This window comes from Drosophila yakuba, chromosome 3L, assembly GCF_016746365.2.
Source record: "Drosophila yakuba strain Tai18E2 chromosome 3L, Prin_Dyak_Tai18E2_2.1, whole genome shotgun sequence".
In the NCBI taxonomy this organism is placed as follows: domain Eukaryota; kingdom Metazoa; phylum Arthropoda; class Insecta; order Diptera; family Drosophilidae; genus Drosophila; species Drosophila yakuba.
In genome coordinates, this window is record NC_052529.2 from 8,379,223 (window position 1) to 8,406,467 (window position 27,245).

General features: G+C 41.2%; 4 protein-coding genes across 10 annotated transcripts in view; 1 reads left to right on the forward strand and 3 right to left on the reverse strand.

Annotated features, from left to right (window-relative positions):
• Positions 1–211: 211 nt before the first annotated feature.
• Positions 212–4,880, reverse strand: LOC6533357 (tonsoku-like protein). The gene is made up of 5 exons (XM_002094046.4): positions 4,490–4,880; positions 4,254–4,425; positions 1,686–4,199; positions 1,455–1,630; positions 212–1,388 (listed from the first exon to the last, which is right to left on the reverse strand). The coding sequence occupies exons 1-5, from the start codon at positions 4,758–4,760 to the stop codon at positions 304–306; spliced, it is 4,218 nt and encodes a 1,405-aa protein (XP_002094082.1). The 5' UTR covers positions 4,761–4,880; the 3' UTR covers positions 212–303.
• Positions 4,881–5,841: 961 nt separating this feature from the next.
• Positions 5,842–27,245, forward strand: part of LOC6533362 (multiple epidermal growth factor-like domains protein 6) — a 34,842-nt gene continuing 13,438 nt past the window's right edge. Inside the window, exons 1-2 of one of the 2 annotated variants that reach the window (XM_039373709.2) lie at positions 5,842–5,870; positions 16,477–16,563. The gene's annotated coding sequence lies outside the window, so the exon portion shown is untranslated. The other variant, XM_039373708.2, reaches the window with a different exon arrangement.
• LOC6533358 lies at positions 6,969–11,545 on the reverse strand. 2 transcript variants are annotated; one of them, XM_015194461.3, is made up of 2 exons: positions 9,984–11,486; positions 9,702–9,918 (listed from the first exon to the last, which is right to left on the reverse strand). In XM_015194461.3, exons 1-2 carry the CDS (start codon positions 11,299–11,301, stop codon positions 9,884–9,886), a joined length of 1,353 nt encoding a protein of 450 aa, XP_015049947.1. In that variant the 5' UTR covers positions 11,302–11,486; the 3' UTR covers positions 9,702–9,883. The 2 variants fall into 2 exon arrangements, with proteins under 2 accessions (XP_015049945.1, XP_015049947.1); XM_015194459.3 differs by having other exon boundaries at positions 6,969–11,545.
• Positions 12,638–27,133, reverse strand: LOC6533359 (sensory neuron membrane protein 2). Of its 5 annotated transcripts, none has more exons than XM_039373705.1 (9): positions 27,083–27,133; positions 17,866–18,023; positions 17,661–17,808; positions 17,435–17,572; positions 15,967–16,227; positions 15,473–15,905; positions 13,274–13,392; positions 13,086–13,211; positions 12,638–13,017 (listed from the first exon to the last, which is right to left on the reverse strand). In XM_039373705.1, exons 1-9 carry the CDS (start codon positions 27,116–27,118, stop codon positions 12,841–12,843), a joined length of 1,596 nt encoding a protein of 531 aa, XP_039229639.1. In that variant the 5' UTR covers positions 27,119–27,133; the 3' UTR covers positions 12,638–12,840. The 5 variants fall into 5 exon arrangements, with proteins under 5 accessions (XP_039229639.1, XP_039229640.1, XP_015049948.1 ...); XM_039373706.2 differs by lacking the exon at positions 27,083–27,133 and adding an exon at positions 26,221–27,024; XM_015194462.2 differs by lacking the exon at positions 27,083–27,133 and adding an exon at positions 21,153–22,306.

The following is a 27,245-nucleotide window of genomic DNA, read 5'->3' on the forward strand; positions in this document are numbered from 1 at the left end:
GGCAAACAGTCAGTACGTTAGTATGTTTGCCGATTCAAGTTTCTCCAATCTTGCCCTCACTTACCTCCCAGGGCATAGAGTCTAGACCATCGCAAATTATTTCGCCAGCTATCATCCATTGATAAGATAAGCCCTGTGGGGGCTGAGTGTCTGTCCTACTTAGGTTCAAGAAATCGTTGTTCTGTTCTGCTATCAACTGAACGATAAGAGGTGTACTTAGATTTGCTATTTAATTGTCAAACAATAAAAAAGTGCTCTGGGACATACAACAGAATGAAATGGTTTACACATGATGAGACTTCACTATTCCGCATCGCTTCCATCAGCGAGTAGTTTAAGTAGACCTTTGTACCGTCTTCCACTTTTCCGGCTACTCGATGTCGTCAGCATTTTTGCCTTGTCTCCAAACTGCAGCTGCCAAATGGACTGAAGTGTTTCCAAGGCTCCTGCCATGGAGAACACTTGCTCATCAACTGTTAATTCTAAGCGCCTGGGCAGCTGCTTCAGTTGTTCGAGTTTTTGAAGGCGAATGTCATCCAGAAGTTTGCTACAATTAACAGCCAACAGACCGCGTAATTGAGGTAGTTCATCTAATATGTATCCAAGAGTAGTTCCACTTAAATTGCTATTATCACTGATATCCAACCACTGTAGTTGCTTGGCTTTGGCCAAATGCTGGCTAATATTGTACATATGAGCATCGCTCAAGCCGCAGCCAGCGAGCTCCACTCGTATAAATCGTTCGCAGGTGCCACCTTCGAAGAGAGCAACAAGGCGTTCGCCCAATGCAAATCCACTGGCCTCGTCCAGGGGCCAACGCACATAACTGAGATTCAATTGCTCCAGCCGGCAGCTATTAAGCTGATCCGTTAGCCGACGCACGCTCTGCTGGGTGAGTTGATTAAAGCTGATATCAAATCGCGTCAACTTATTGAATCCCAGGTCAAAATCCTGCAGTTCCGTCAGTTCACATTGGGCAATTTGAAGAGAAGTCAAAGCTTGACCAGCGGCGCTGGCACAATATCTGCTAAGAATCCTAACGCTCGCATTGCCCAATGGGTTCTGATTTAAGTTGAGCTCTTCCAAGAGCTCCAGTTTATCCATGCCATGACCGCATAGCAAAGCCTCCAATCCATGGGATCCAATCGCATTGCATTCTAATCGCAGTGCCTTGAGCTGAAGTAATGTGGGCAGTGACTTTGCTAACTGCTGACATCCCTCGTTGCCAATAAAGTTGCGCGAAAGATCCAAAACGGTGAGACGAGCTTGATGGAGAAGTGCTTTGAATATGGGTTCTGTTTTTTCAGCCCGCATCCATAAGCCCGAGAGCTCTAGCATATTAGTGCTTTGCGAACGCTCCAACAACACCTTGACTTTGTTGTCCACAGCTGCAAAGACATTGCTATTAGTACTCGAGGAATATAGGAAAAGGAGTCAAAGCAATGTATTCTTACCCTTCTGCACTTGAAGGCACATCTCTTCATATCGCTGTGAAAGCGGTGATATTTTCCAGTCCAGAATAGTTGCCATTAGCATGTTTTGCTCAAGGGCTACACTAACCGCATCGGTTTCCTCATAGGCAAATCCATCGGCAGTCTTCAGTCGTAGGAGAGGTGTTAAGCCCGTCAGCCTGCAAATTATTATTGAAATCAATTTGCATTAGGAGATGTATATGTATTACTAACTTGTTATAACGCCTTCCTGCTTCCTCAGCAAGCCAACGAATATTAATATCCTGCAGTTTTTTCCGTTCGATAGGCACAAGCAACAGCTCATCCTGGATTTTGACTTTAAATGACACAGTTGTGGCTATAACAGGAGTAGTTTGCACCTTAATGGGCGACGATTTTGCCGGTGAGATGAGCACTTGAATGGTGCCTGTGGTGGAATCGGGTTCTATGGTGCGCACGCTGATCACCGAGGTGGTGCCATCCTGCGAGGACTCACTGCCCAAAGGACTTTCGCTCCGGAACCGACTGAAACCACTGTCCAACAAAGTGGCTTGATGCTTTTTCCTACTTGGCGCAGCGGAACTGCTATGGTTGCTGCTCATGCTGGAGGAGCGGGAAAGGGTAAGTTTACGCATTTGTTTCTGACGCTGCGAGTATTCCGGCTCAGGAGTGGCCTGCAGCAGATCATCGTCCCAGTTTGCCGGCAAAGACAAGGCGGAGTCTTGAAAGTTCTCCTTAGAGGTACGCCTACTTAAATCTCCAGAGTTAATACGCTTGCGTTTGCGTTCCGGGCCCACATCATCAATAAGCCAGTTATCCGCATCCACCTCATCTTCGCTTAGGAAGGCATTCCGTTTCTGCTTGTTAAAAGTGCTGGTGCTGGGAGGATCATCGTTAGAGCGGTTGGGTCTTTTTAGCTGCGCCATAACACTTCGGTATTCCTTGCTGGCACTTGGTTGGGTTGAGCTGCTGGATTTCTTGGCTCCATACTCACTTCCTGAACGGTTGTGACTTAAAGATCTTCTATTGCTCTCGTGAAGAGCCTCTTCTTCATCCTCTTCCTCTGAAAGGCTGCCACGCTCTTCCCTGCTTATTCTTTTTGCATTGGCATTGGTTAGAGGACGGGCATTCTTATCACTGCAGATGCCCACCTTGGAGAGCGTACGAAGCAGTCGCTCTCGTAGTTGGGCATACTGCGCCTGCTCGCCATCCACCAGCTGCGCTCCCTGCCGCCACTTGTCCAGCCCAGCAATGCAGGTCTCATTGTAGTCTGTTCGTACAGTGGCATCCGCTCCACGGTCCAGCAGGAGTTCAGCCACATCCAAAAACCCATTGGAGCAGGCGTCAAAAAGAGGAGTAATTCCGTCACAACTGGTTCCGCCCTTGTCGTTAATGGCAGATGCGGCTCCCTTGTCCAAGAGCAGCTCCACAATCTCCCGGAAACCATGATTGCATGCCTCGTGCAATGGCAGCCATCCAGCGTGATCCCGCACATTCACTGTGTGTCCCTGATCGATTAGACGTCTCACCAGTTCCAGATTACCCGATATACACGCCTGATGCAGCTGTGTCTCTCCCTTGTTGTTCTTCTTAATGACGAGCGTTCTATTACCGCGTGTGGTTCTCTGTGGACGAGGTTTCTCAGTCTCATCCAGATCACTGGCATCCGAGTCGGTGAGGGTGGCCAGGTCGAAATCATCGTCCCAGTCGGGAGTGTTTTGTTGCACGGCAGTGCCTCCGCCGTCAGAATCTTCATCATCGTCGCCCACGCTTTCTTCCTGATCCAAATCAATGCCTTTGGCTGTAGCATCCGCCTCCAGATTTTCAACAAGAACTTGCATATTATGCTTCAGCATTAGCCGCCTTATTCTCACCATAGCAATCTTTACCAGCTTGTCAGAGGTGCTCCCAGTCTTATCGGCTTGCCGCAGAGCCTTTTGGTATACATCGTGCACAGTCCAAAAAGGATGTGACTGTTGCTCGCATATCTCGGCAATCGTACAGAGAGTGGTGAACGCCTCTGAAGGAGTATCTTGGTTTACCTCGAACTCTTTCCACAGGTACTCCAAGGCCTTGTCCAACTGCCCGTTGTCTCGATACGTCTGATAGAGACTCACATAGATGGGCACCAGGCTCTTGCCACTTTCATGATTGAGTTCAGCGTTTTCCAACATTTTTTGGTAATAAGTTAGAGCTTTCTCGTAGTTCATCAGGTGACAGCAACCGTCGCCCAGTTTCTCGTACAGGCTCTTCAACTTGGGGTAGTCTACGGAACTCGTAAGGACCAGTTCATCTAGCGTCTGGCAGACCTTGACCACGATCCTTAGCTGCTTCTCTATATTTGCACGATCGTTCTCATCCGGCGTGTTTTTCTTGTAAGCCTTGGTAAGTATGTGCTTGGCGCTGGCAAAGTCTCCCGCCTTGATAAGAATCTCTGCTTTGGTGATTAGCGTCTCGCAGATTTTCTTGACCTTGTTTGGCAACCGCTTCGCCACCTCCAAAGCCATATTGCAAAATCGAAGTGCCGCCGTTGCGTCGTTCTTTTTGCAATTGTAGAGCAAGCTCATCGAAATGTAGCACAAATGGGTCAGGTCCCACAGCTCATGTGTTTTGCTGATCTTAATGGCTTTGTCGATGTAGTCAATGGACTCTTGGAAAGCTTCCATGTGCTCCTTCACCACGCCGATGTTCAGGTAGCAGCGAGCTTGCATATCCAGCTGCTCCAGCTTCGAAATCTGACCTGAAAGTCTGTATAATTGTGTTAGGCAAGCCTATCTCTTCATCATAATGATGGCAACCTACTCTTTGATAAGCAGGAGGCTGCGCAGGAAGTTCTTCTCGGCCAGCTTAAGTTGCTCCATTGATCCGGACGCGGAACTGTCCGCCAGGCTCTGACCGTGGAGAAGATGCACACGTCCCAAAGTGGCATAGGCTCGCTGCTCCTCCACCTGGTTCTTCAAGCGTTTGGCAATCTCTGTGATATACAAGGATACGGGTGATATACAAGGGGCTCTTTTCCTGTGATACCAACAACTCACTCAGATAATCGTTTATGTGATCCTTGGCTGCATCGTAGTCGCACAGCAGGGTGTACATCTCGCCCACCATCCTCTTGGCCTTGCCCGTCTCCAGCTCCTTGCCCATGGAGGCGTATATCTGGGCCTCCTGGACATATTCCCTGACCGCATCGGTGTATTTGCCCTGCTGATTGTAGAAGTCGCCCAGCTGGTTGCAACTGACTGCTACCTGATCTCGATTGCCATCGCTGCGCGCCTTTTCCTTGCGCTTCAGATAGCGCTTCTCCTCCATTAAACAGCACAAACACAAAGGGACGAGGGCGGGAATAAACAATAATTTTCACAACATTCCAAACAGTTTATTTTGCGATCGGCGGGAACTAGAGCTGGTAAAATGGGTGCTAACAATTCGATACTATCGATGCCCGCAGAGATCGATAAGCCAACGATTGTTTTACTCAATCGATAACTTATAAGCATACTATAGTTTTGAAATATTCGCCGTGCGTAAAGTGCGTATTATTTATATGTTTTCTTGTTTTGAAGTTTAAATATAATACATATTTCTTTCGAATATTGTCTGATAATCATTTACGAGCCAACATTATTTATATCACATATTTGTAATCCTAAATCAAAGTTGGCAAGCCTTATAAGGATATATGTATATAAAAGCGACACATGTATAAATTTTAAGATAAAAGATACATGTGTGTGTATATCTCAGAAATCTTGGTGGGCAACGACAAACATACAAATGTACATATATACAACATGTGTTTTGTTTAGCTTCGGGTTCAAAGCCGAATTTGAAACTGAAGAGCTAAGCCGAATTCGATTAGTTTATTATACACGTTACTCGTTGCGTAAAAGGGTATACAAGATTTGTTAAAAAGTATGTAACAGGCAAAAATACGTGTTTCCGACCATATAATTCTTGATCAGGATCGATCCGTACTTCTGTCCGTCTGTCTGTCCGTATGAACGTCGAGATCTCAGGAACTATAAAAGCTAGAAGGTTGAGACTAAGCTTGGAGACTCCAAAAACATTTCTAAAATGTTTTGATTATTTGTTTTATTAGTCTTGGAAATTTCTATTGATCTGCAGAACGCCCAACTTAACGCCCACAAACTGTAAACTTGTAAACTTCTCTCGATTTTCAAAAAATCTTTTTGCGTCACCGGCCAAAAACTGTCAGTGTGGAAATTCTCCTTCGCACTTTTACTGACTGAAGTAAAGGGTATCAGATAATCGGGGAACTCGACTGTAGCGTTCTCCCTGGTTTGGTTTTAATTAAGGCACTTAAAGCGTATGTCGACCTCTACTTTATGTGTATTTTATTTCTATTTCATTTTTGGGAGCAGTCTGCTGTGAGCTGTGAGTTTGCGAAGTCAACACTCGGTACGTACAAACTTGTGTTCTAATTGAATCGCGCTTAAAAGGAATATCAATAGCCCACCACCAAAAGAGGTAATATTCAATTCTAAATTCGACTGCTTAATATTCAAAGCATAGAGTGCATCAGACAAGAACGTTCATGTCTGGTTTTTGGGAACGCAATCGTTTCTTGTTTTTCTTTGTAAGATCTTATTTTAAAGTCCTTTAAAGTTCTATAGAAATTTCGCTTGTGCTATTTTTTTGATATGCAGAAAAAAAAGGCTTTCTGTGTATAGTTGAACCAAAATAAGCCTTTTAACATTGTGTTTATACATATATAAATTTAAAGACCGGTTTATTGTATTTTAGGGTCAAGCTCAGAGAAACTAAATCGGAATTTCGCATAACAATTTTTTTTGTAACTTTCAAGCAACAATTTTTTTATTGCTCTCTTTGAAATTTGGAATTTCTATTAAATGCAGAAAGAGGCTGATAAGCCAAATCAAGGCGTAAAGATTTGGTGACAGCATTTCACTACCTTTTAGGTTTTTTTTTTCGGTGAAATGTGGTTATCAAATTAATATAATACATTTCTGTTTTGATTACACTGCAGTGCACTGTAAAAAACTCCATTGTCAAAATGTTAGAATGTGTTTATAATTAAAGCGAAAAATTTTGTATATAGATTTACATAAAATCAATTCGAAACAATATACAAGTAATGGAATCATTAACCGATTGGTGGGTGTCAAAAAAAAGTTTCTGTATGAAAACTTCGCAATGTGAAGATATAAGACTACAAAATATTGCATACCTTAAGGCGTTTTAAAAACGTCTCTGCAAAATAGATCGACTTAAATTATTATATATTTATCAAATATGTCGAAATATATAAGTATGTATGAGCCGAAGGAACACTTTTGGGAAAAATTCAAAACACGTATTTTTTCGCTTTGTGGCTGTGATCTCTCGGTTTTTGTGCTAACAAGACTCGTCCCAAACCTGGTTTAGCAAATTAATCAAAGCTGTTTATGAACACGATCCAATCGCACTTGGCGACATTCGGCACGTTGCCAGCTTTGCTCGCCAACCAGTCTCTGAAATTGAATTAATGTTCGTAAATTTGGCATTTGCATGGATTTTATTTTTATTTTATTATCTAAATCCTATTTATAAGGCTTATGGATTAATAATGCATGAGTATTCTGTCATTATGTTTAGCATAGTGCTGGTTACATCGATCAATAACGCATATGTATATACAAGTCTCAAAAGTGTCACACTAATGGAAATGCCATTAATTTTTGTTCCAATTCAGGTATACATCAAAGGCACTTTTTGACCTACTGGTAGTGTTTCTCTTTTGACCAAAGTCGTAAGAAAAAACAGCTTTTTCTCCTGTTTTAGCCTTGTTTTCCTGATATTTAGCATAATATGGACTAATGGTAGTTTGATTTTGATAAACAGCTAATGTCGTGGAAGCTTTTTGATTTTGGGCTGCTGTAGTTTTCTCAAACTTAGCCTTGAATTTTTGGAAAAACGGATGATCAAATGGATCCTTAGTGGTGACACTCGTCTTCGTTGTTGAGGTAAATAAGTATGGCCTTGGTGTGGTACTTCCTTGACGAGTGGTAGATGCCGTTATAGCTGAATAACGAGTGGTGGATCTTGTCGTGGGCGGTTGACGAGTTGTTGTTGCGTAACGAATCGTTGTGCTTGTAGTTGAGCGTGTGGTAGGTTTATTTATGGAGACATAGTGATATGGAGACTTAGTTGTTGAACGAGTTGTCGAAATTGTATGATTTGTTGGTAGATATATCGCTGCATTTCGATTAGTGGTTTGTGTTATTACAGATTGGTGGGTTGTTGGAATATATCGAGTAGTTGTAAGTGGTCGAATTGTTGTGAAAGGCCAAGTAGTTGGGGATGTGGTTGGACGAGTAGTTGGGCGAGTAGTTGGACGAGTGGTTGGACGAGTAGTTGGGCGAGTAGTTGGTGGAGTAGTTTGGCGAGAAGTTGGGTGTGCAGTTGGACGAGTAGTTGGACGAGTAGTTGGACGAGTAGTTGGACGAGTAGTTGGACGAGTAGTTAGACGAGTAGTTGGGCGAGTAGTTGAGCGAGTAGTTAGAAGAGTAGTTGTACGAGGAGTTGGGCGAGTAATTGAACGAGTAGTTGGGCGAGTAGTTGCTCGAGTAGTTGAACGGGAAGTTGGTCGAGTAGTTGTTCGAGTCGTAGATATTGGGCGAGTTGTTGAACGAGTCGTAAATACAGGGAAAGTACTGGAACGGGTTGTTGAGGTAATAGATCGAATGGTCGGACGAGTTGTTGGGGGTGTGCTTAGGTAGATCCCTGGTTGAGATTTTGTGCTAACTGGCCCACTAGTTGACCGGGTAGTTGCTCGAGTAGTAGCGCGTGAAACTGCAGCAATGGTTGGACGAGTATTCGGCTTATTGGTTATCACCGATCGAGTGGTTGATGTTGAATGGTGATTACCACTTTCTGTTATTGTGGGCTTAGCGGTCGTAGAAGTTTGCCATGACCATAACGGCAAGCTCGTTGTTTTGGACGTAGTTGAGACAGGTTTTTTTGTGGTCGCTGGCAGAGGTTTTCGAGTGGTTGTTGTTACAGATTGCTTTGTAAGGCCTGCTGTTGTTGCCACCGCTGCAGAGGTGGCCGTAAATTTAATCACCTCATTGCGGAAGCTGTCGCTGCTGACGTAGGGTCTGTTGACCAGCTGAGTGGTCTTAGATGGGCTCGAGGGCTTGGGCTGAGGCTTGGGCTGGCGCATGATGGATGCTTGAGCAGGTACAATTGGTCTGCCAAGTAGACTGAGGAATGGGTTTTGGGCATAGGATATACTGTCATGGGGCTTGGCTTCTTGTGAAGCATGTAAAGGTTTAACAGATGGCGTTACTGAAACAGGTGCTTTCAGGAAGGGATTGTGATCATAGATTGGTTTTTGGGTAGTATAAACAGATCCTGCTATGATGGGAGAAGGCTTGTTCTGAAGTTGACTATTGAAAAATGGATTGGTGGCATATAGTTTATTTGTGTTTTGCTCCTTGGGAGCTGATACTTTATTCGTAAGTTTATTGGTATTTAAGGTGGGCTGAGGTGTCTTGGCAGCTTGAAGGTTTTGCAAAAAGGGATTACCAGCATATTCCTGACTAGTTGCTATCTTGTGTTGTGGTTTCTGTGGCACTGGCTGATTAGGCTTAACCTGGGGCCTTTCACCATAATGACTGGTCTTATCCGCCTCTGAAATCTCATTTCCATCGAAGCAGTCACTCAATTGGGCCAAGTTTTGATTTCTGCAATGTCCATTGTAGACAGTCCAGGCATTGAAGCCATCTCCCGAGAGTCGTGTGTGTTCTTCGTGGATGGTGCGTATACACTGGACATCGTCGGTTATATCTGAATCCAGCAAACGATCGCATTCAATGTGACAGGCCTTACCACTTGTCTGATCGTGGGTGCACCAGTAAATGTCGCTGATTTGAAACAGGCCGTGATCCTCACTGCCATCCGAGTTCAGTTTTCCCACAGCTGCTGTATTAAAAGAGGATTCATGTTCGGCTATGCACACCCAAGTGGGAATCTCCCTCATGGGCATCTTATGTCTATGGTACAGCTCCTTGGCCAGCTCACAGCGATTGTAGATTTTTGCCTTTGGAGGTGGAGATGTCTTCTTAACCAACTCGTTACCCTTCGATGGTTTCGCGACTTCCGCGGGCAAATCTTTACCATCAAAGCAGCTGGCAATATCGGCTCTTGTTTTTTGTCTGCAGTGTCCATTGTAGACAGTCCAGGCGGTGAATCCATCACCTGAAATTCTGGTGTGCTCCTCGTGGATGGTCCTCACGCACTTGACATCATCCGCGATGTCCGAGTCCAGCAGGCGATTGCAGTCGATGTGGCATCCCTTGCCGCCACCATCATTGTGTGTGCACCAGTAGAGATCGCTGATCTGGAAGAGTCCGTGATCCGCACTGCCATCCGCATTCAGACGACCCACCGCTGCCGTATTGAATGAGGATTCATGCTCGGCGATGCACACCCAGGTGGCCAAATCCTGCATGGGAAACTTGTGTGAGAAATACAACTCTTGGGCTAACTCGCAGCGATTGTAAACTTTACCCGTGCGTTGATAGTGTGTTTGTAAGTGTGTCTGATATTGTGGTTGATACTGTGTTTGCTGTTTGTGAATATAGAAGGGACTGGCAGGGGATTGGTTTTTAAGGGGTATGCCAATGGCATTGGGATGCTGTCTGGGAGGATTAACTGGGCGTGGTCGCAGAAAGGGATTGCCCGAATAGGCAGCCCCATTCGTTTGGTAACTTGCAATGGGCGTCGGCTGCGGCAGACGATAATATTGATTCACAACAGGTGGATTCACAACTGGCGTCTGATGCACTTGAACCTGGCCATATTGATAGGCATAGCTGACCTTCGACTTCACAGGACCTCCTGCAATGGCATTGGGATGATGCTGAGGCTGATGAGCCGGTGGCTTGGCAAAACAGGCCGCAACCTGTTCGTAGTGCTGATTTAGGCAGTTCCTCTTGTACACAGTCCAGGCATTGAAGCCATCACCCGAGATCTGAGTGTGCTCCTGGTGTATCCGTCGAATGCACTGCACATCATCGGCTATGCTGGAGTCCAGGAACTGATTGCACGTGGCATGGCATCCTTTTCCAGCCCTCTGCTCATGGGTGCACCAGAAAAGATCGCTGATCTGGAAGAGGCCATGGTCCGCACTGCCATCCGCATTTAGGCGACCCACGGCAGCTGTGTTGAAGGAGGATTCATGCTGGGCTATGCAAACCCAGGTGGGAATCTGCGGCATGGGCAGCTTGTGTTGGTAATACAATTCCTGGGCCAATTCGCAGCGACTGTAGATTTTTCCCTGGGGCTGCACTTGAGCCACCTGATGGTATTGCTGCACTGGATAGCTGTGGACCTGAACCTGTTGCGGTTTCTGGTAGGTTGCAGCTACGGAAAGGGCGGTGCTGCCAGGACCTCCACATCCTGCCACATATGCACTGGCATCCTGTCGGCAATATGCGCCATAAGCCTGCCAGGCGGTGAATCCATCGCCACTGATCCTCTGATGCTCCGCATAGATCTTCCGCACACACAGGACATCGTCGGCAATGTCATCGTCGCGCAAACTCGAACAACTCAGGCCACAACCCTTTCCCTGACCCGGCGGCGAGCACCAGTAGACATCGCTGATCTGGAAGAGACCATGGGAACCACCGCCCAATCCTGCGCCACCGCCAAAGGCAGCCGTATTGAAGTCACTCGAATGCTGGGCAATGCACACCAAGGTGGCCACTTGGGCGGCAGGAAGACCAAAACGATGCTGCAGCAAATGGGCCAACTCACAGCGATCGAAGATCTTGGCCGTGGCCAAAAGTGGGAGCAGCAGGCAAACCACTGGCCACCTCAACATCTTGATCTGTTCTGACACGCGAACTCGCGGCTATCACTCTTTTATAGAACACAAAACACACACAAAAAAGTGGAGCAAGATCCTTAGGTCATTTGAAATTCAAATTTCAAATTCTTACAGCGATTTTGCACGCGTGTATATGGCTTTTGATTTTGCACGCGTGTATATGGGTTTTTATTTTCGCGATTTAAATTATTTTGTTTTTTTTTTTGTCGATTTCCTGCTGGCTGTGTGCGTTTGCACGTTTCGTTGACGACTGAAATCAGCGGCGGTCGCATCTTCAGCCCAAAGTCAATTTGAATATGACGACGTCGTCGACTGTCGAGCGAGACAAACTGGTTGTGGCTATTGCATAATTACTACGACGGTCACAGCGAAAAAAAATTAAGGTTCTCGGCCACTCAAGAACCCAAAAGATTGGAAGCGCGAAATGGCCACAAAATTATCGAATCAGCCATAAAAATTGGTTAGAAAGTTCTGCAGTCGCCTGGGCTCCATTAGCTCCTCATTAATTCACAATACCCGTATTTATGGGACGGCCGATTGGCGAGTCGCAAGCGTTTTTCACGCGTTTATAATCGCCTCGTAAGACTCAATCAAGAGATCGACAGGCACTATTTGCCGCTGTCAATCAATTCCCGAGTTGGTGACCCCACCCCATAGATAGTGTCTCAATCGCATTGTAATGCAAACACCTTGGATCGTCTTTGTTTATCCGCCTAGTGAAATATATGTGTTTGCATCTCTCCATTGACCAATGGTGATGCTGTTTCGGAATTTCGCTTTTAGTTTTGCCTCCGTTGCCTAAGTTTTTGTGGTGTTTCTATAATAGCCAATTTGATGCAATATAAACTGTGTTTTAATTGCCGCCGCTTTTTTGTGCAAATTGGTGGGCCCAAAAACAGTTGGCTGATTGATTAATACCCGGGTTCCCTCATTAACTGGTCTTGAACTTGAGTCATGGCCAAAAAGAAGGGAGGCGGATCGATCAAGGCTTTGGCTATGCTAAGTGAATCTTGTGGTTTTAGCATTGATTTAGAAGTCCGAAAAAAGTAAATGGAATGTTTAAACATTTTGCTTGAAATTCATTTTCCATTGATAGCAGACATTGTGGGGCTGGGATATTCATGAGAAGTCCCTAATTAAAGCCACAAGTCATGCCATATATTCTGCTTCTAAGAAACATTAATCATGTTGAACACAATACCAATTAATGCTAAAATGTAAACCAATTTCTAGGAATCAAATGTATCTTTAAAATGCATTAGATTGTTAGCTATTCATTAGCCAAAATCATAAAGGTGCCAAATTTCAAATAAAACAACATTTTCATTCATTCGTAGTAGTTTTTCTTGTTTTTTTTTTTTAGTAAGCGCTAAATCACAATACAATAGAATCACATTTAAAAAATAAATTATATACAAATTCGTAGACAAAAACTTCTTGTGTTACATCCATAATCAATAATAATAATAGTATAACAAATACATTTTTTTTTACATAACTCTCAATAACAAATACCGATTTGTGATTAATATCTTACTTCACGGGTGGCTCCACGACACGCCCCCTTTGATAGATATAGTATATCAGGCACATGACCGCCACCCCAATGCCCCCACACAAGGTCGCCCAGTGGACAATGTTGAGGGTTTTCAGTGTGTTGATTAGTTTCTTTTTGAAAAAGGCCACCATTTCACCATTGAGTTGAATGCCCTATGAATAAATCGAATTTTCCATATTATAAATTGTTATATTAATGCTTAATTGAGGGAATAACTAACCTCTTCCACCCAAATGGCGGGCATCAAAACTGTGGGTAAATTTTCCGTGATGCCGATGCGATTTATGCTCTTGAGGAACATATTGAACTGCACCCTTTTGCCGCCTTGCAATGGCGTGCCAGTCAGCTAATGGAATACTTATAGCTGTACGAATTTTCTAGATTAAATTAATTGTATATACAACTTACCGACTGCACGTCGACAAAAGTCTGATGCTTTTTGGCATCTGGTTTTAAGCCTCTTATCATTTTGCGATACTCATTCGAGGCGCCCAGCATGTGCGGCAATGTCAAAATTACAGGGGCATCTATATGCACATGGAACAATGAAAAATATATATTATATTACTTAAAATATACTTTAAAAAACAGACCCCTCGATTTGCATAACCAGCTCCTTGAAACATCACTTTGCATTCCAATTTAATTATTCTGTTTACATTGTTGAAATAATTTCGAAGGAAACTGGATAATGTGACCTTAATAAGACGCAGCTACTTATTTTTAATTAAATTAAATTAATTGGAAGATATGTTTTCATAAGTTGCGGAAGCTTCTTAACCTCTCATCACGTTTTCGCAGAACAACATTTATTTATTTACTTAACTACTTGTGATGTCTGAACCAATTTGTAAGAATTTCCTCATCCGACAAAATATTTCAAATGCTCATTACCGAAACTGTTAACTCACGCTTGCACAATCAAACTAATAAGAAAAAAACGACGAAAGGAAGGCATTACCATAAGAATCTCAAGTTTGAAACGTGCGCGATCGGCAAACACCCAAACAAAAAAATATAATAAAAATCAAAGTTAATGCTTCAATTTGTAGAGCGTTCGTTCACAGCACTTGAGAACATCATTATGAATTATGAAGAGCGGCTCATTATATCCCCTAGTTGAATGAAAGGCAACACTTTTGATTTCAAATGCGCATTGCCTTCGGGGGAATTTCAGATCAGAATGCGAAGCAAAACGTTTTTGCTTCACGAACCTCGAGTGTTAATTAAGAAATTAAACAATCGAAGAAGATCAAAGCCAGCCCACACAGGTTTGAGATCAAAATCGCTATGTGAATCTGTGCTTAAATCAAAGTCGCCACAAAAAGCGTTTGCAATTTGTCGGCTAGAAGATAGCGCGTGTTTATTGAGATCTCTGGAGATTTTTTTATATCTTTTAAGCCATGAATTCGAATTTTATTAGCTGTGTTTCTTGATGCCTCCAGTTTGCACTTATCGAGCTGCTCATTTGCATATAAAACGCATTAAAATTCAAACTAGATCTGGCACCAACTCGAATGCCATGATAACTATTTGATTTATAGGTGGCTACCTTATAATTTCTCAAATAATCGACTTCAACTTGGTGACATAGCCGAGTGTTTTTAAAGGTGTCTTCTGGGGTAATTCTCCCCAGCAGTTAATCGCCATAAGACAAACACAACGCCGTTTTAAAGAGGCTCATTTGCATAACAAAATACGAAGAGCAGAATTGTCGAATATTATTCCAAATATTTCCGGTTTCCCTGGGTATTTTATCACACAACTTCTACAGAACGGAAAGTTCATTGTTTGAGTCTTTCGTTTATTTTTAGTGGTGATCATTTGGGTGTCTAACTGGCAATGCTCCAGTTAATGATAAAGCTTATGTAGAGTTGATCAAACAATCAAAACAATATGAGTTAAGTCTAAACAAAATATAAGATAACAAACAAACTATCGGCTGGCTAGACTGTAAACATAAATAAAGTGCTAATTAAATTAAATCAGTTTTATTTCAACCAAATCAAAATGATGATGAAACTGGGTTTAGCGGTAAATCAAATTATTAATACCCTAACAACCAATTTTGGTAAACGAAAATGAAGGGGAATTTTTTTGAAAGAATTGGTACCATTCATTCATGTAATTCCCCTAGTTTTAGGAATTGAATTAGTCGGAAATATACCTTTCCTTAAATAGAAGGCAAACCGTTTGCGAAAGTCAGAATACTCTTTATAAATCGAATTTAAAAGTAGATCGGCTACAGAGAAGATCAAAAGATCTTTAAAATTTATGGAAATATTTTGATATGCAAATTTGGCATTTACTGTGAAATAACAAGAGGAACTGCAGATAAGCGGAAGATAACATAACTGAATTCTAAACATAAATATTTGTGCTAACGCGACATATTTAAGCGTTTATAACATATGAAACTTTATGACGGCGCTGTGCCCATTTGGAATTATTATAAAAACAAACACGGAAACGATATTGGGTATCACTACGCAGATAGTCGCTTAACATATCGTTTTCTCATGCTTTCCTGATTTGCTATATTGTTGCCATAGTTGTGAATGAAATAAATTTCGATCTGTGGAATGTATTATAATTATAATAACTCACCCAAACAGGTGGTCAAATCCAAGGCGCCTGCATACAGACATCCATTTTTTCGCTTGATCACATTTGCCAATTTGTCCACACAGAAACACTCATTATCATGTTCCGGCCCAATGTCGTTGATAAAGTTCTCGCCAATGGAGTACCTGTATCCCGGAATACCCTGGTACTGTATATCAGTTTGGTAGAACAATTGCACCGATCTGCAAATATCCGCGCTGAAGATGTACATGGAATCCCCGCGTTGGCGAAATGGCGGATAGGCGGAGGCATCAGTGCCATTGATCTGATTGCAAACTGAAGTCTCGCCCTCTGAACTGGCATTCAGCCACACCTGCAGGTTATGCGAGTCGTCCAGTTTCTGGATCTCCAATACCCTCATTGGATCTCCTTTTCCAGTATGCACTTCGTAGACTTCGTGACCGGAACCATTTTTCTATATAAGAAAATATAATGGTTACTAGGCAAATCTGATTGCTTTTTGCTGTAATACTTACGTGACCGAAAAAAGAGAATGCCAAACTGCCATCGCTCTGCTCCCTGATAGTTTTCGATCCACTCTCCTTGATCTGGTTACAAATCGCCTTGGCGATGCCCTGTGGATTGATGCAGAATCGCACTCCATCGAAGAGGTATTCCCTCACAGAAGTGCTCACAAACATCGATCTGGGATCGTTGAAGACCGCCTTCAGATTGGCATTCAAATGCACCAGCAGCAACGCCAAGCCAGGATCATTCTCAGAGATTTGCAGCACAGACTGAAATAATCATGTATAGATTTGCAAAATACATATGTTTAATTATGGATCGTAGTTGCAATAATCACCAAAGCTAAAGGGCAAGGCAGAAAAAAGTTTAGTATTTAAAATGTTTTTAAAAAGCATTAGCAGCAGGGGGAGCGGTTATCGATAAATTAGTAGCAAGCACAAGCTCAAATTGTTATTATTAATTATGTTTCTGAGTTGAATATGTGTGAACATTGACGTTTCCAATTATTCGGTTTTCAGCTGCCGTTTCCATTGGCTTCTCCTCGCCAGCCGCCAGATCTAGTCGACAATTTATCAAAATATTTACACAGACGCGGGAAACCCAAGGTGAGTGCCAATCAAAATTTTGCTATTCTACATCTGATGTGTACGAGTATGATCTTGACTTTGGCGTTTTGAAGTTTCAATATTGAGTAGGAGATGCGCCGAATTGCAATTAATATAATTAAACGGTTGCAAAGCTGTCAGGAAAGCTGAGAAGCTGGTCAACTTACTTTGACACCATCGAAAATGCTGGTAATGATGCCATATACCCAGCTAATGGGCGCTATAAGTTCAAAAGTCATTAGATTCGAAGTATTGGTATCTATAACACATCATAATAAATTAAAATATCAGGTGCAAAGGGCTTTCAATTTTGTGTAATAGCTATTTGTTTTACATTACAATAGAGATTGGTTTTTGCACAAGTGTTTAAGAAATGTTTCAAAAGCATTTAAGTATGTGACTTTATACAAAAGATTGTCTGTATTTTTCCATAATTTTATCAACAAAGTTCTGAATTTGGAATATTCCGATTAAGATCCCGACCTTACCCAACCCAAAAGTTAAATTGGCCCAATTGGTGCAATAAAAAAATCATTTGCTTAATAGCTCATAAGCCCGCGTTATCCAATGACGCACGTCTGGGGTAAAACCATTATTAATAAACTGAAAACGGTAAATGAAAGGAATAATAAATCGCTTGGACTGGCAGCTCTAAAAGCAGAACAAAGACAAACGGCCAGCCGATGGTGTTGGTCTCGTCCATCGGAGAACCGTGAAAAGCCATTACCAACAAGTTAAAGGTACCCATATAGTATCTACATGCTATGTATATAGACAAAGCCAAATTTTGTTTTGGGCTCTGTTGAAAAGTAGACCACCACCAGTTGGAAGGGGTTTCTGACTCGATTAAATTAGTAGTGGATAAAATTACTTTACGTTTCCCGCGAATACGCTCCATCAATCGTTTCAGGACTCGAACGCCTGGCGTTTGATTCAATCGAGAGTTAAGCCTATTGGCAAATCCCTGAAAGATATCTGTGATTTCTCTCTCGAATACTTGTAAAAATGCCTGCAAATTCATTATAAAGATTTTAATTCCTTAAACTGTATTCGGATTCAAAAAATGTAATTTTTTCCATCCCGTTTTCTATACCTACATTCATGTGCATGTTGAGCGCCACAATTCGATCATCTTGAGTATATGGAGCCGAGGCATCAGCATCGAAGTCAAAGTGCACATTTTGCACATAGGAAATTTTGGAGCCATCTCTCGAAAAGTGCTTCACTTTCTTCTGGCGGAATTGCCTAAAAATTAATTAAAGCTTTATTTTATGTTTTTTACTTATTGCTGTGTGTTCTCACTTGTATACATAGGGTCCTATTTCCTCGACTATGGGTATGGCACCTTGTTGAATCCTATCCGAATTGGTCACATTGAATATGTAGACTTTGAAGTTCAATGGCTGCGGTAGGTTCACAAAACGTTTGAATTGTTCCGAGCCATCTTGTATTATAACGCTCTGTAAAGATAATAAATTCCAAAATTATATTACTAATATAAACTGTATGCTAATCACTAAATAGCTAATAATATTCTTAATCCTAAGATATGTATACTTAAAATCATCACAAATTGAATCTGTTAAGTTTTGATAGTAACTTAATATTAATATTTATCAGAGCATACTTTAATGTTGTTTATCACGCGACTTGTTTGCCTATTTATGACTTTTGATGAGCCATAAAAACCAAATCAAAAATGTTAGCATCGATTTCAAACTGATTAAGCTAAGTTGAAAACCTGTTTTCGATCGAAGAAAATATGTTTCTCCCAAATGCAATTCCTATTGTTATTTTTTTTGTTTTGATAATTTGCTATAATTATCAACAAACGCAGGGGATCATTGACCAAGGGAATATTTGCATCGATTTCGCGTTTTATCAAAACAATACAACTAATTAGGCGTCGCTTCTGTGTTTTGTCCGAAAAACTTTTCCCATGCTGGAAAAAAACCTCTGCTGTTAACCTTCCATTTTAATTTGTACACTCCAGTAGCCAGAAAAGTATTCACAGTTCACAGAAAAAAAAAATTGGCAAAACATAAAGATGCCGACCGAAAAACATAAATAAAAGTGGAAAACAAGCTCAAAGCATGACCAGCAATATAATTTTATGGTCTGCCCCTTTGCACTTGATACAATTGAAGAATTGTCAAAAAAAAAAAAGAAACGCTGAACAAAACTGGGGGTATGTACATATATTTATATGGCAAAGGCAGATCTCAAGGTCAATGCACACGCAAGTCGGTTCAGCTCAGCATATCGAAGAGCATACAAAACGTTTGATTAACCTCAAGAGCCAAAGAGAGGCTCAACCATCGGCTGACAATGGCCCAAAATTCATTCAGAGAAAAATACAAATAATTGTTGCGAAATAGAGCGGATTTGGCAAAGAGGCAGGCCGAAGCGAAACGTGTTTAAAATTCGAGATTCGCTTTAGATTGGCTGTGCGACAAGAATGTGCTGGGTCAAAGGGGCGTATGCGTAACTTGCTAACCTAGTTATTTATCAATAATTCCCAAAACCAATATAAAAATCTATAGCACCCTTAGTATATACATTATAATTTCCATAATGTGGGTCAGAATGCTGCAAGGAAATGGTAAACAGCAGATATAAAGGCCCAAAGAGTACTGCGATTGTTTGGCATTGCTGACGGTCCAAATTGCACAACATTTTTGTGTTGACCATCGAACAGACTTCAATTGCTTTGAATTTCAATTTCAATTCATGACTCGTTTGTTTATGGCCAGTTGCCAGTAGCTAGTTTTTTGTCTTTGGCGCCTGCATTCGAAATTTTTAAATATAAATGGTTAATGTGCAAGGGACGGACCACCTTCAAGTTGAAGGCCCAACGATTTTCGAGGGTATTTTGGCCATTCTAGATCGGATCTTAAACGCGTGCACACGGAAGTTCATTGCTAACGATGGCTCGTAAAAAGTATTGTGCGGCCCAACAGCGTTATGGGTGGCAGACAAAAAGTTCCAGGGGCAGAGCCATATAACAAAAAGGGCAATTAACTTGGCTTCGCTACAACAATTAAAGCAAAGCAAACACAGCCGCAGATAAAACTTTGTGTTTGCATTCTAATTACAATAAAAAGCAAAACCCAGCTCAAAGTCAACCCAAGTACTTCTGGTTGCCTTGGCAATGAGCGACGAAGATGTCACGCCTGATTCTTCGAGCGTGTGCCAAGCGATGAGAAAATAACCTAGTACTCAAAATAGTTTATAACAGAAAATATTATTTAACTAAATAGCATATTTAATATTCTTTAACCCTATTGTTGAATAAATAACACATGGGCAAAGCTTATTGCTGTGTTTAATAACTTATCATTAGTGACATATTGTTATAAATATGCCTTGTAAAAATCTTGTAGAACATTTCAGTGGCTAGTAAACATCGTGGCCCAAAACATTATGCTTCTTCAAGTACAGCTTTTTATTTCATTGTTTTTCAACTGACTCAATGCCACGCATTTCAACTTGGTCATAAATAAAATGCGTCGAAGGACAAGAATATGCATCGTAATTGAGATGTTTGTGTTTTGGCGCTAATGGGTTGAAAGCCCCAATAATAATCAAATGCATTTGACTAGCAAATTAATTCGCTTTGCTCATGAATGGCATTTCAATTGCATTTGGCATTCGGTTGGAGCGTGACCCAAGGGATCGGTTCTGTAATACCATTCCAACATCTATATAATTATTTCGTGTCATATTCGAATATATGTATTCGAGGGAAATGAGATTCTATTGCACTTGTTGGCTCAGTAATTACACTTGTTACCGAGCGTAAAACGCAATGGATTGGTATGATGGATGATAGCCACTCAACTTTTTTGTACAGCGATGTCATTATGGATAAGCTGAATTACATTGGATGACCGTGTCATTTCCGATGTCCTAAACTTTAATAATGAAAGTTAGTCGGATAGCCGGTCTTAATGAAAAAATGTCATATAATCAAGAAACTAGAAATAAACTGTAGTTGTTACTACAGCTTTTAATGCATAATCTTGCGAATGCTGAGAACCGGTTCATACCACATATTAAGTAATTAAATCAACACAATTCCATTAATTGAATGTTATTCACCATTTAGAACTTTGAACTTTCCCTGACTCATCATCATTGCAATTCTGTCGAACCTATTCAATAATCGATGTACAGCTTTCATTTGCCAATTGCCGGTCAGCAAAAAATCAACAATAGAATCATTTTTACGCCTTTGTTTGGTCAGTGAGAGAAAATGTGTGTGTGAACTTTGAAATCTAAATATTTGACATAGAAACTGTGTGGGGTTTTTGGATGAAAGGCTAGGCTTGTTAGCTCGAAGTGAATAGAGATTAGGACTCTGTACGCAAGAATTTACAAGCAAAGTATTGTTAAGTTCTTTGAATTGTCATTAACCATTCCAACATTTGATTATGCAATGAAACGCAAAACATAAAAACTTGTTCTTAAAGTCGTTTGTAGGCATAATGGTAAAGCTCATCAATTCACATAAACGCATGGCCGGCTTTCGTGGTTTTCCATTTCCATTGAAATTCTTTAAGTTGTGTGTGTAATTCTTCATCACTCACCTGCTCGACCTTTTTGTGTACCATGTTGGGAAAGAGAATCCAGCCGCAGTAGCCGCCCAAGACGGCCACGCAGGCGCCCAAGGCGCTGACAATCAGAGACCAGTGTATCATTTTCACAGATGCGATCTACGATCGGTGGGGTATTGGAGCCTACGGCAATGGGGCGAGACCCATTTATCGGGTTCCCCGCTCTGCTCCCTACTCTTCACTCTCGATCGAAACGCCGGCAACGGGTATGGAATCTTTTTTTTGGTTTTCGGCTTCTTTTTTTTGGGTTTTTGGTTGTTTTTTTTGTCTGTCTGATCCAGCGGAGCTTTGGCCTGACCTACGTCAGGTGAGAGCCGGAGTTGTTGGGGTGTCGATCTGGTGTTGTGGTTGTTGTGGTGCCGAAACAAAGCGCACTATTTATAAGATACCCGTTTTGGGGCTTTTTTTTTTTTGGTTTTTGTGTGTTTGTTATATATAATTTTGAAATAAACAAGTTGCCGAATGCGATGCGATGCGACGCTGCCGCTTTACTATATCTTATTATGTCCCTTATAGTGAGAGCAACAACTGTTGGCGTATGCGTATATGTGCAGGTTTTTTAAGTACGAAAACGGGTTTGGCCGCTGTGTTGCAGTGAAAGCTTTTTTCCGCCATCAGCTGGTATAATTAAAATATTTTTCGTTAATTATTATTTGGCGCTTTTGCCTAATTGGGTCGAGTCACAACTTCACACGCGCCAAAGGAATTGTCTTTTCTTTTTGCCCGTCTTCCCCATCGAAGAATCGCCGGCCAAATGACAAACGCGATTAATGGTGGCACATATTTATTTGATTCTTGGTTAACGTAACGTAACGTAAGCGAACTTGGCCGGAAAATGGTGGGCGGCTCTGGCGGGGTTTTACGATTAAAATCAGCGGCGCATTCAAATTAATGGCAGCACGCGAGCGGTGAAAAATGGGGGAAAACTTCCGCCACAAAGCGAAATGAATCAGCGGAATAGCACAACAATTTCCACCGCACTTTTGTTATGGAGTGTACTGTTTGGTCCTAAGTGCGATTGTGCGATTTATTGATATTTTCTTGGCCCGTACACTGTAGCGCTTTTTATTCAGTTTTATTTTTTTTCAAAGCCGGAGATCCAACCGCTCGAGACAACCGCTGACGACTGGCAGAGTTCAGGCCAAGCTGCGATGACAACGCTGTGACTTATGGCTTTCGGCCACCAGCAGCTGTAGTAGGTTGTAGTTTTTTTTGGCCAAAAAGCCCTAGGCCCCAACGTCAAGCGATCGCAGAGAGTTGAAAATTAAAGAGCGCATGCGCAACGCTTCTCGAAAACTTTTGTCGAGGGCTTTTCATTAAGTTTTTGGGACCACTGATGAGCAACAAGAGCAACGTCTGCAGTTAGTTGCTCGAGTTATTTTTTCAGCTTTTGTAATATGGCTTGACATTTTTATTTCGTTAAATTATGGATGAGCCGCTCATTAGCGAATTAGTGCGAGTTTTTGGTGGGCCACTTTTTTCACTACGTTTGTTTTGGCCAAATTGAAAGCCGCTTAGGTATCTTAGGGGGTGGTTTAAATATGACCTTGAAATTACCATAACTTATTGCTGCTTTTAATTGCTACCAAGAAGCTCTAATGATGCACTCTGTTTAATTGAACCGCATCGGTTATGGATTTAGATTAGGCCCATCAATCATTATTGCTCTAGAATAACTAACTTCAATAGTACAATTTGTAGTAAAATCCTTTTTGATGTATTGAAAAGATATAATGACATTCATAGTATGGTAGCTATGAAGAACAAAAGGTTCTAGCCAAGAACATGTAATTTTATTATGTTAGCTCAACTAATGTCATAGTAATAAATAGTATTAAAACTCGTCCCAGTTAGTTAAACTCTTTTTTGGCTCTTTGGGCTTGGAGTCTCTCTCTTTTTTGACTCTTTTGAAGTTGGCGTGGGTGCAAGACCCCTCCCTCTGGTGTCCAATATTTTTTTGGGCAAACGCATTAACTGGTTTTCGGTTTTCGGCTTTTGTTGTGCGTGCCGTGAAATTTATGTGTAAAAACTTGTAAGACTACAACAAAGTGGAAACCAAAGCGATTGGATTCGACTGCGGGTGAAGCTTTTGTTGAACTTGACACGATTGTTGTCCATTCAGTTTTTGGTGTGGTTATTGTTGTTGTTGCCATTACCTTTTGTTGCTGTTGTTCTTCGCATAAATTATTCGAATATTGTGCAAAAATGTAAAGCTTTGAATTTAAAGTAAATGCCAAAATATAAACAATCTTAGAGGTATAGTTGAGTGATAGTAGATATATAGAGAAGCATAGTGGGGCTTAAAAAGTATGTCAAAAGTCCTATAAAAGTGATCTAAGTGTAATAAAATTATTAATATTATTATTTCAAAATAATAATAATCAAAATATGCGAAAAATTGCAAAAAATTAGCATTACATGGATCGATAGGGAATTTTGTTACGAATTCAGCGAGGTATGGCATACCACATTTGGACAACTATTTGTACTGCTATCGAAAAAAAACGCATTATTTTTAGTCAAAAAATCGAACAAAAAAATTTGTTGTAACAAATTGGATATTTTCAATCGGCGTTTTCGCCATAACTTGTCCAAAAATTGCCGCACAGCTAAAATAAAGACTGTCTTGTGCTGATTATAAACATAGCTAACAATGTTTATCCCTACTTTTTTGATTTAAAAAAAAAAATTTGACAAATTTTCGCATTTTCGATAAGGGGTACCATCATCAAAATTTACGAAAAATGGTCAATAATAAGCATTTCAATGTATGTACATGGATCGATAGGGAATTTTGTTACGAGTTCAACGAGGTATGGCATTTCACATTTGGACAACTAGTTTTACTGCTATCGAAAATAAAAGGACTATTTTTATCAAAAAATCGAAAAAAATATTTTTTGTGAAAAATCGGATATTTTCAATAGGCGTTTTCGCCATAACTTGGCCAAAAATGGCCACACAGCTAAAATAAAGACTGTCTTGTGCTGATTATAAACATAGCTAACTATGTCTATCCCTACTTTTTGGTTTTCGAAAAAAAAAATATTTGACAAATTTTCGAATTTTTGATAAGGGGTACCATCATTAAAATTTGCGAAAAATGGCAAAAAATTAGCATTTCAAAGTATGTACATGAATCGATAGGGAATTTTGCTACGAGTTCAACGAGGTATGGCATTCCACCATTGGACAACTATAATTACAGCTATCGAAAAAAACAGATTATTTTTTATCAAGAAGTAAAAAAAATATTTTAATAAAAAATCGGATATTTTCAATCGGCGTTTTCGTCATAACTTTGCCAAAAATGGCCGATCAGCTATTATTATTAATTATAAATATTATTATCATGATATCTACAGTTTTTATTAATATTATTTCTTTGTGTCATAGATTTAAGTTTTATTTCCCTTACTAAGTTGAAATAAAACGAAGCCCTTACCAATTCCTTAATATTTAATGCGACTCTCACACCCGACACTCATTTCAATTCCCGTGCAACATTTCTTTTAATTATTTTGTAGTGCGATCCACATTTAGCCTACTTTTTCGAGAAGCCTCCTCATTTCCCATCCCTGTGGAAAGCCAAAGCCCCTTGTGAATTTGCTCTCCATTTGCGTGCAGCATGTGGATATAGTAATTTAAATATTTATTGCATTTTTTTATGCAGGCAACACTTGAGCCGCACAAACAACCTCTCCGGCCCAAAACTCTTTGCCTTTGTCTGACCTCAAAATTAAATTCAAATCTCGGGCAAATGGCAAGACTTGGCAGAAGGCAGTTTTACGTCCTTTTTTCTACTGTTTTCTTTTTTTTATGTATTTTGCTTGTTTATTTTCTCATTGGCAAATTGATTGCACTGGTGTATGAGTAAATGTTGTGTGTGCAGTGATGAGAAATAAACTATTTATTTGTACCATAAATTATTGCCAAAACATTAAGCCCTGTTTCAATCATTAAATTAGAAAAACTGTTGAGTAGTATTGGATATCAATATAAATTATATTCTCGAACTTTTCGTTCCCATGTATATTTATTTTAGCCTTTGTCATATATATTAGAATTTAGACATTCGCCATCACTAGCTATCCGTGCCCATGTTCAATGGAGTGATATGAAAAACTTCACACGACAATGTAAGGCAAAAAGGAACAATCAGCAAACACGAACTGGATGTAAACACACCCATCTCCACCTGCATTTCCGGTCGACGGAATTTCCTTCGTATTGATGGCGTGCCTAGGCAATCGCAATTTATAGATAATTTGATACGAAACGTCAGACAGTCGCTCAGTCGAAAGAGTTGGATTGAAAGTGGCACAAGGACAAGCGGGTGTTTTGGCTACATGGCTACATGGGTGGCATTCGAAATGCATTTCTAACGAATTTTCATTAGCCACCAAATGGCAAATGAATATTTGAATGCACCGATGTGCGGGTTACTGGGGCGTATGCGTACTTCGTTCTCACGTTCCACATACGCCCCGTGCACACCGGAATGCACCAGAACAAAGGGGGCAGCTTAACTGCTGCAGCAGAATGTACGAAAAAATGCAATTAAATGGATTAAGCGAGAAAAAAAGGCTAGAGTCAAAAGAGGCCAACGTGAAGAAGGTTCTGCCGCTGCTCTAGGCCCTTTCTCCGCTTTCTCCTCTCAGTGTTTCTCTCGTCAGTGTTTGTTTGGCCAACAACAAAGCAAAGACAGTCACAACATTCGAGGCACCTAACAAAGGGGAGGGAACGGGCTGCGGAGCACACAAGGATTCAGTCACTCGACCGCTTATCGTCAACTGTCATCGTCTGCCAGGCTCTGAACCCCTGTGCACTCAGAGAAAAATTGCTCAACAAATTGTATTAAATGGTAAGAATACCATTACAGAATATAATTGAGAGGTTCTTCTTACAAAGGTTCAGTCTCACATAAGTCTTAATTCTAAAAGTTTTATAATAAGAATTGTTTTTATTAATAAGAATTTCTTATAAAACATTTCTATTGGCATATAGCTACGTTTTATTATATTTTTCTTCGGTGTACTACCTCTCTAAGGTACATGGACATCACTCTGTATTCTTGCAAATGTGAGCGACCGATTGATGAGCATGTGACGTTTCGTCCTGGCCCTTGGGCTGTCTGTCTATGTGTCTCTCCGGCCGTATGTCCGTCCGATATTCCGTTCGTCCGCTTTCCTGGCCTGAAAGTGTGTCAAATAAAGTGCTAAAAGATTTATGCCCTGCACCTCCTTTTCCAGCTGGGTCGCTCGTTCGTTCTCTCGCTGTCTATTGCTCTCAATAAGTGGCACAAAGGACGAACGACAGGCGCTCACCGCAGGCTTAAGTGTCTCTAACTGCCAGACAGGACACTCAACTGGATATCTGCCCATATATGCATATCCTTTGTGTGTGTGCTGTGCTGTGCTCTTCTGGGCTGCAGTTTTTCACTGGCTTTTGCCCGCTTAGGGGCTGCTGTTCATGTCCCTTTGGCCCAGGCCAATTTGGGGCTCTAATATCCTGTTTTCCATTTCATCTCTCGATTTGCTTCGGATGACTGGGCTCACAAATAAAGCAGGTGTTTGTATGAACTCTAGATAATTCAGTTCTTCGCTTAACTGTGGGTCTAGTAAATGAAGTGCTGGTAGTTTGTTGCAAACGATTTCTTATGCACATGGTTATCTTTAGCTGACTATTATTTGCTTACTAAAGGCTATGATCCAGTTTTTCAGAAAATCGTTCAATTCAACACGTTATCCGCATCCTAAAGTGAGGATTTAACGAGCCAAAATTGAATTGATTTAATGGCAATTTCCAAACACGCAGCCTTCACAGCTCACAGTTGTGCCAACAAATGAATTATTGCGCACTAAGATTTCGCCACCCACTCCTCCCTTCACACAGATACTCACACACACACACACAAGGGCTGCAGGGCCGTAGGACATCCTCCCCTCCGCTCCACACACTTTTCTATGTCCTTCGCTCTGCAATCCAGGGACGCGCTTGAAAAAGCATGAAAAACGTGAAAACCTAGAAAGCGGCAGAGACGTTGGAGGCCAAAAACGAATCAGG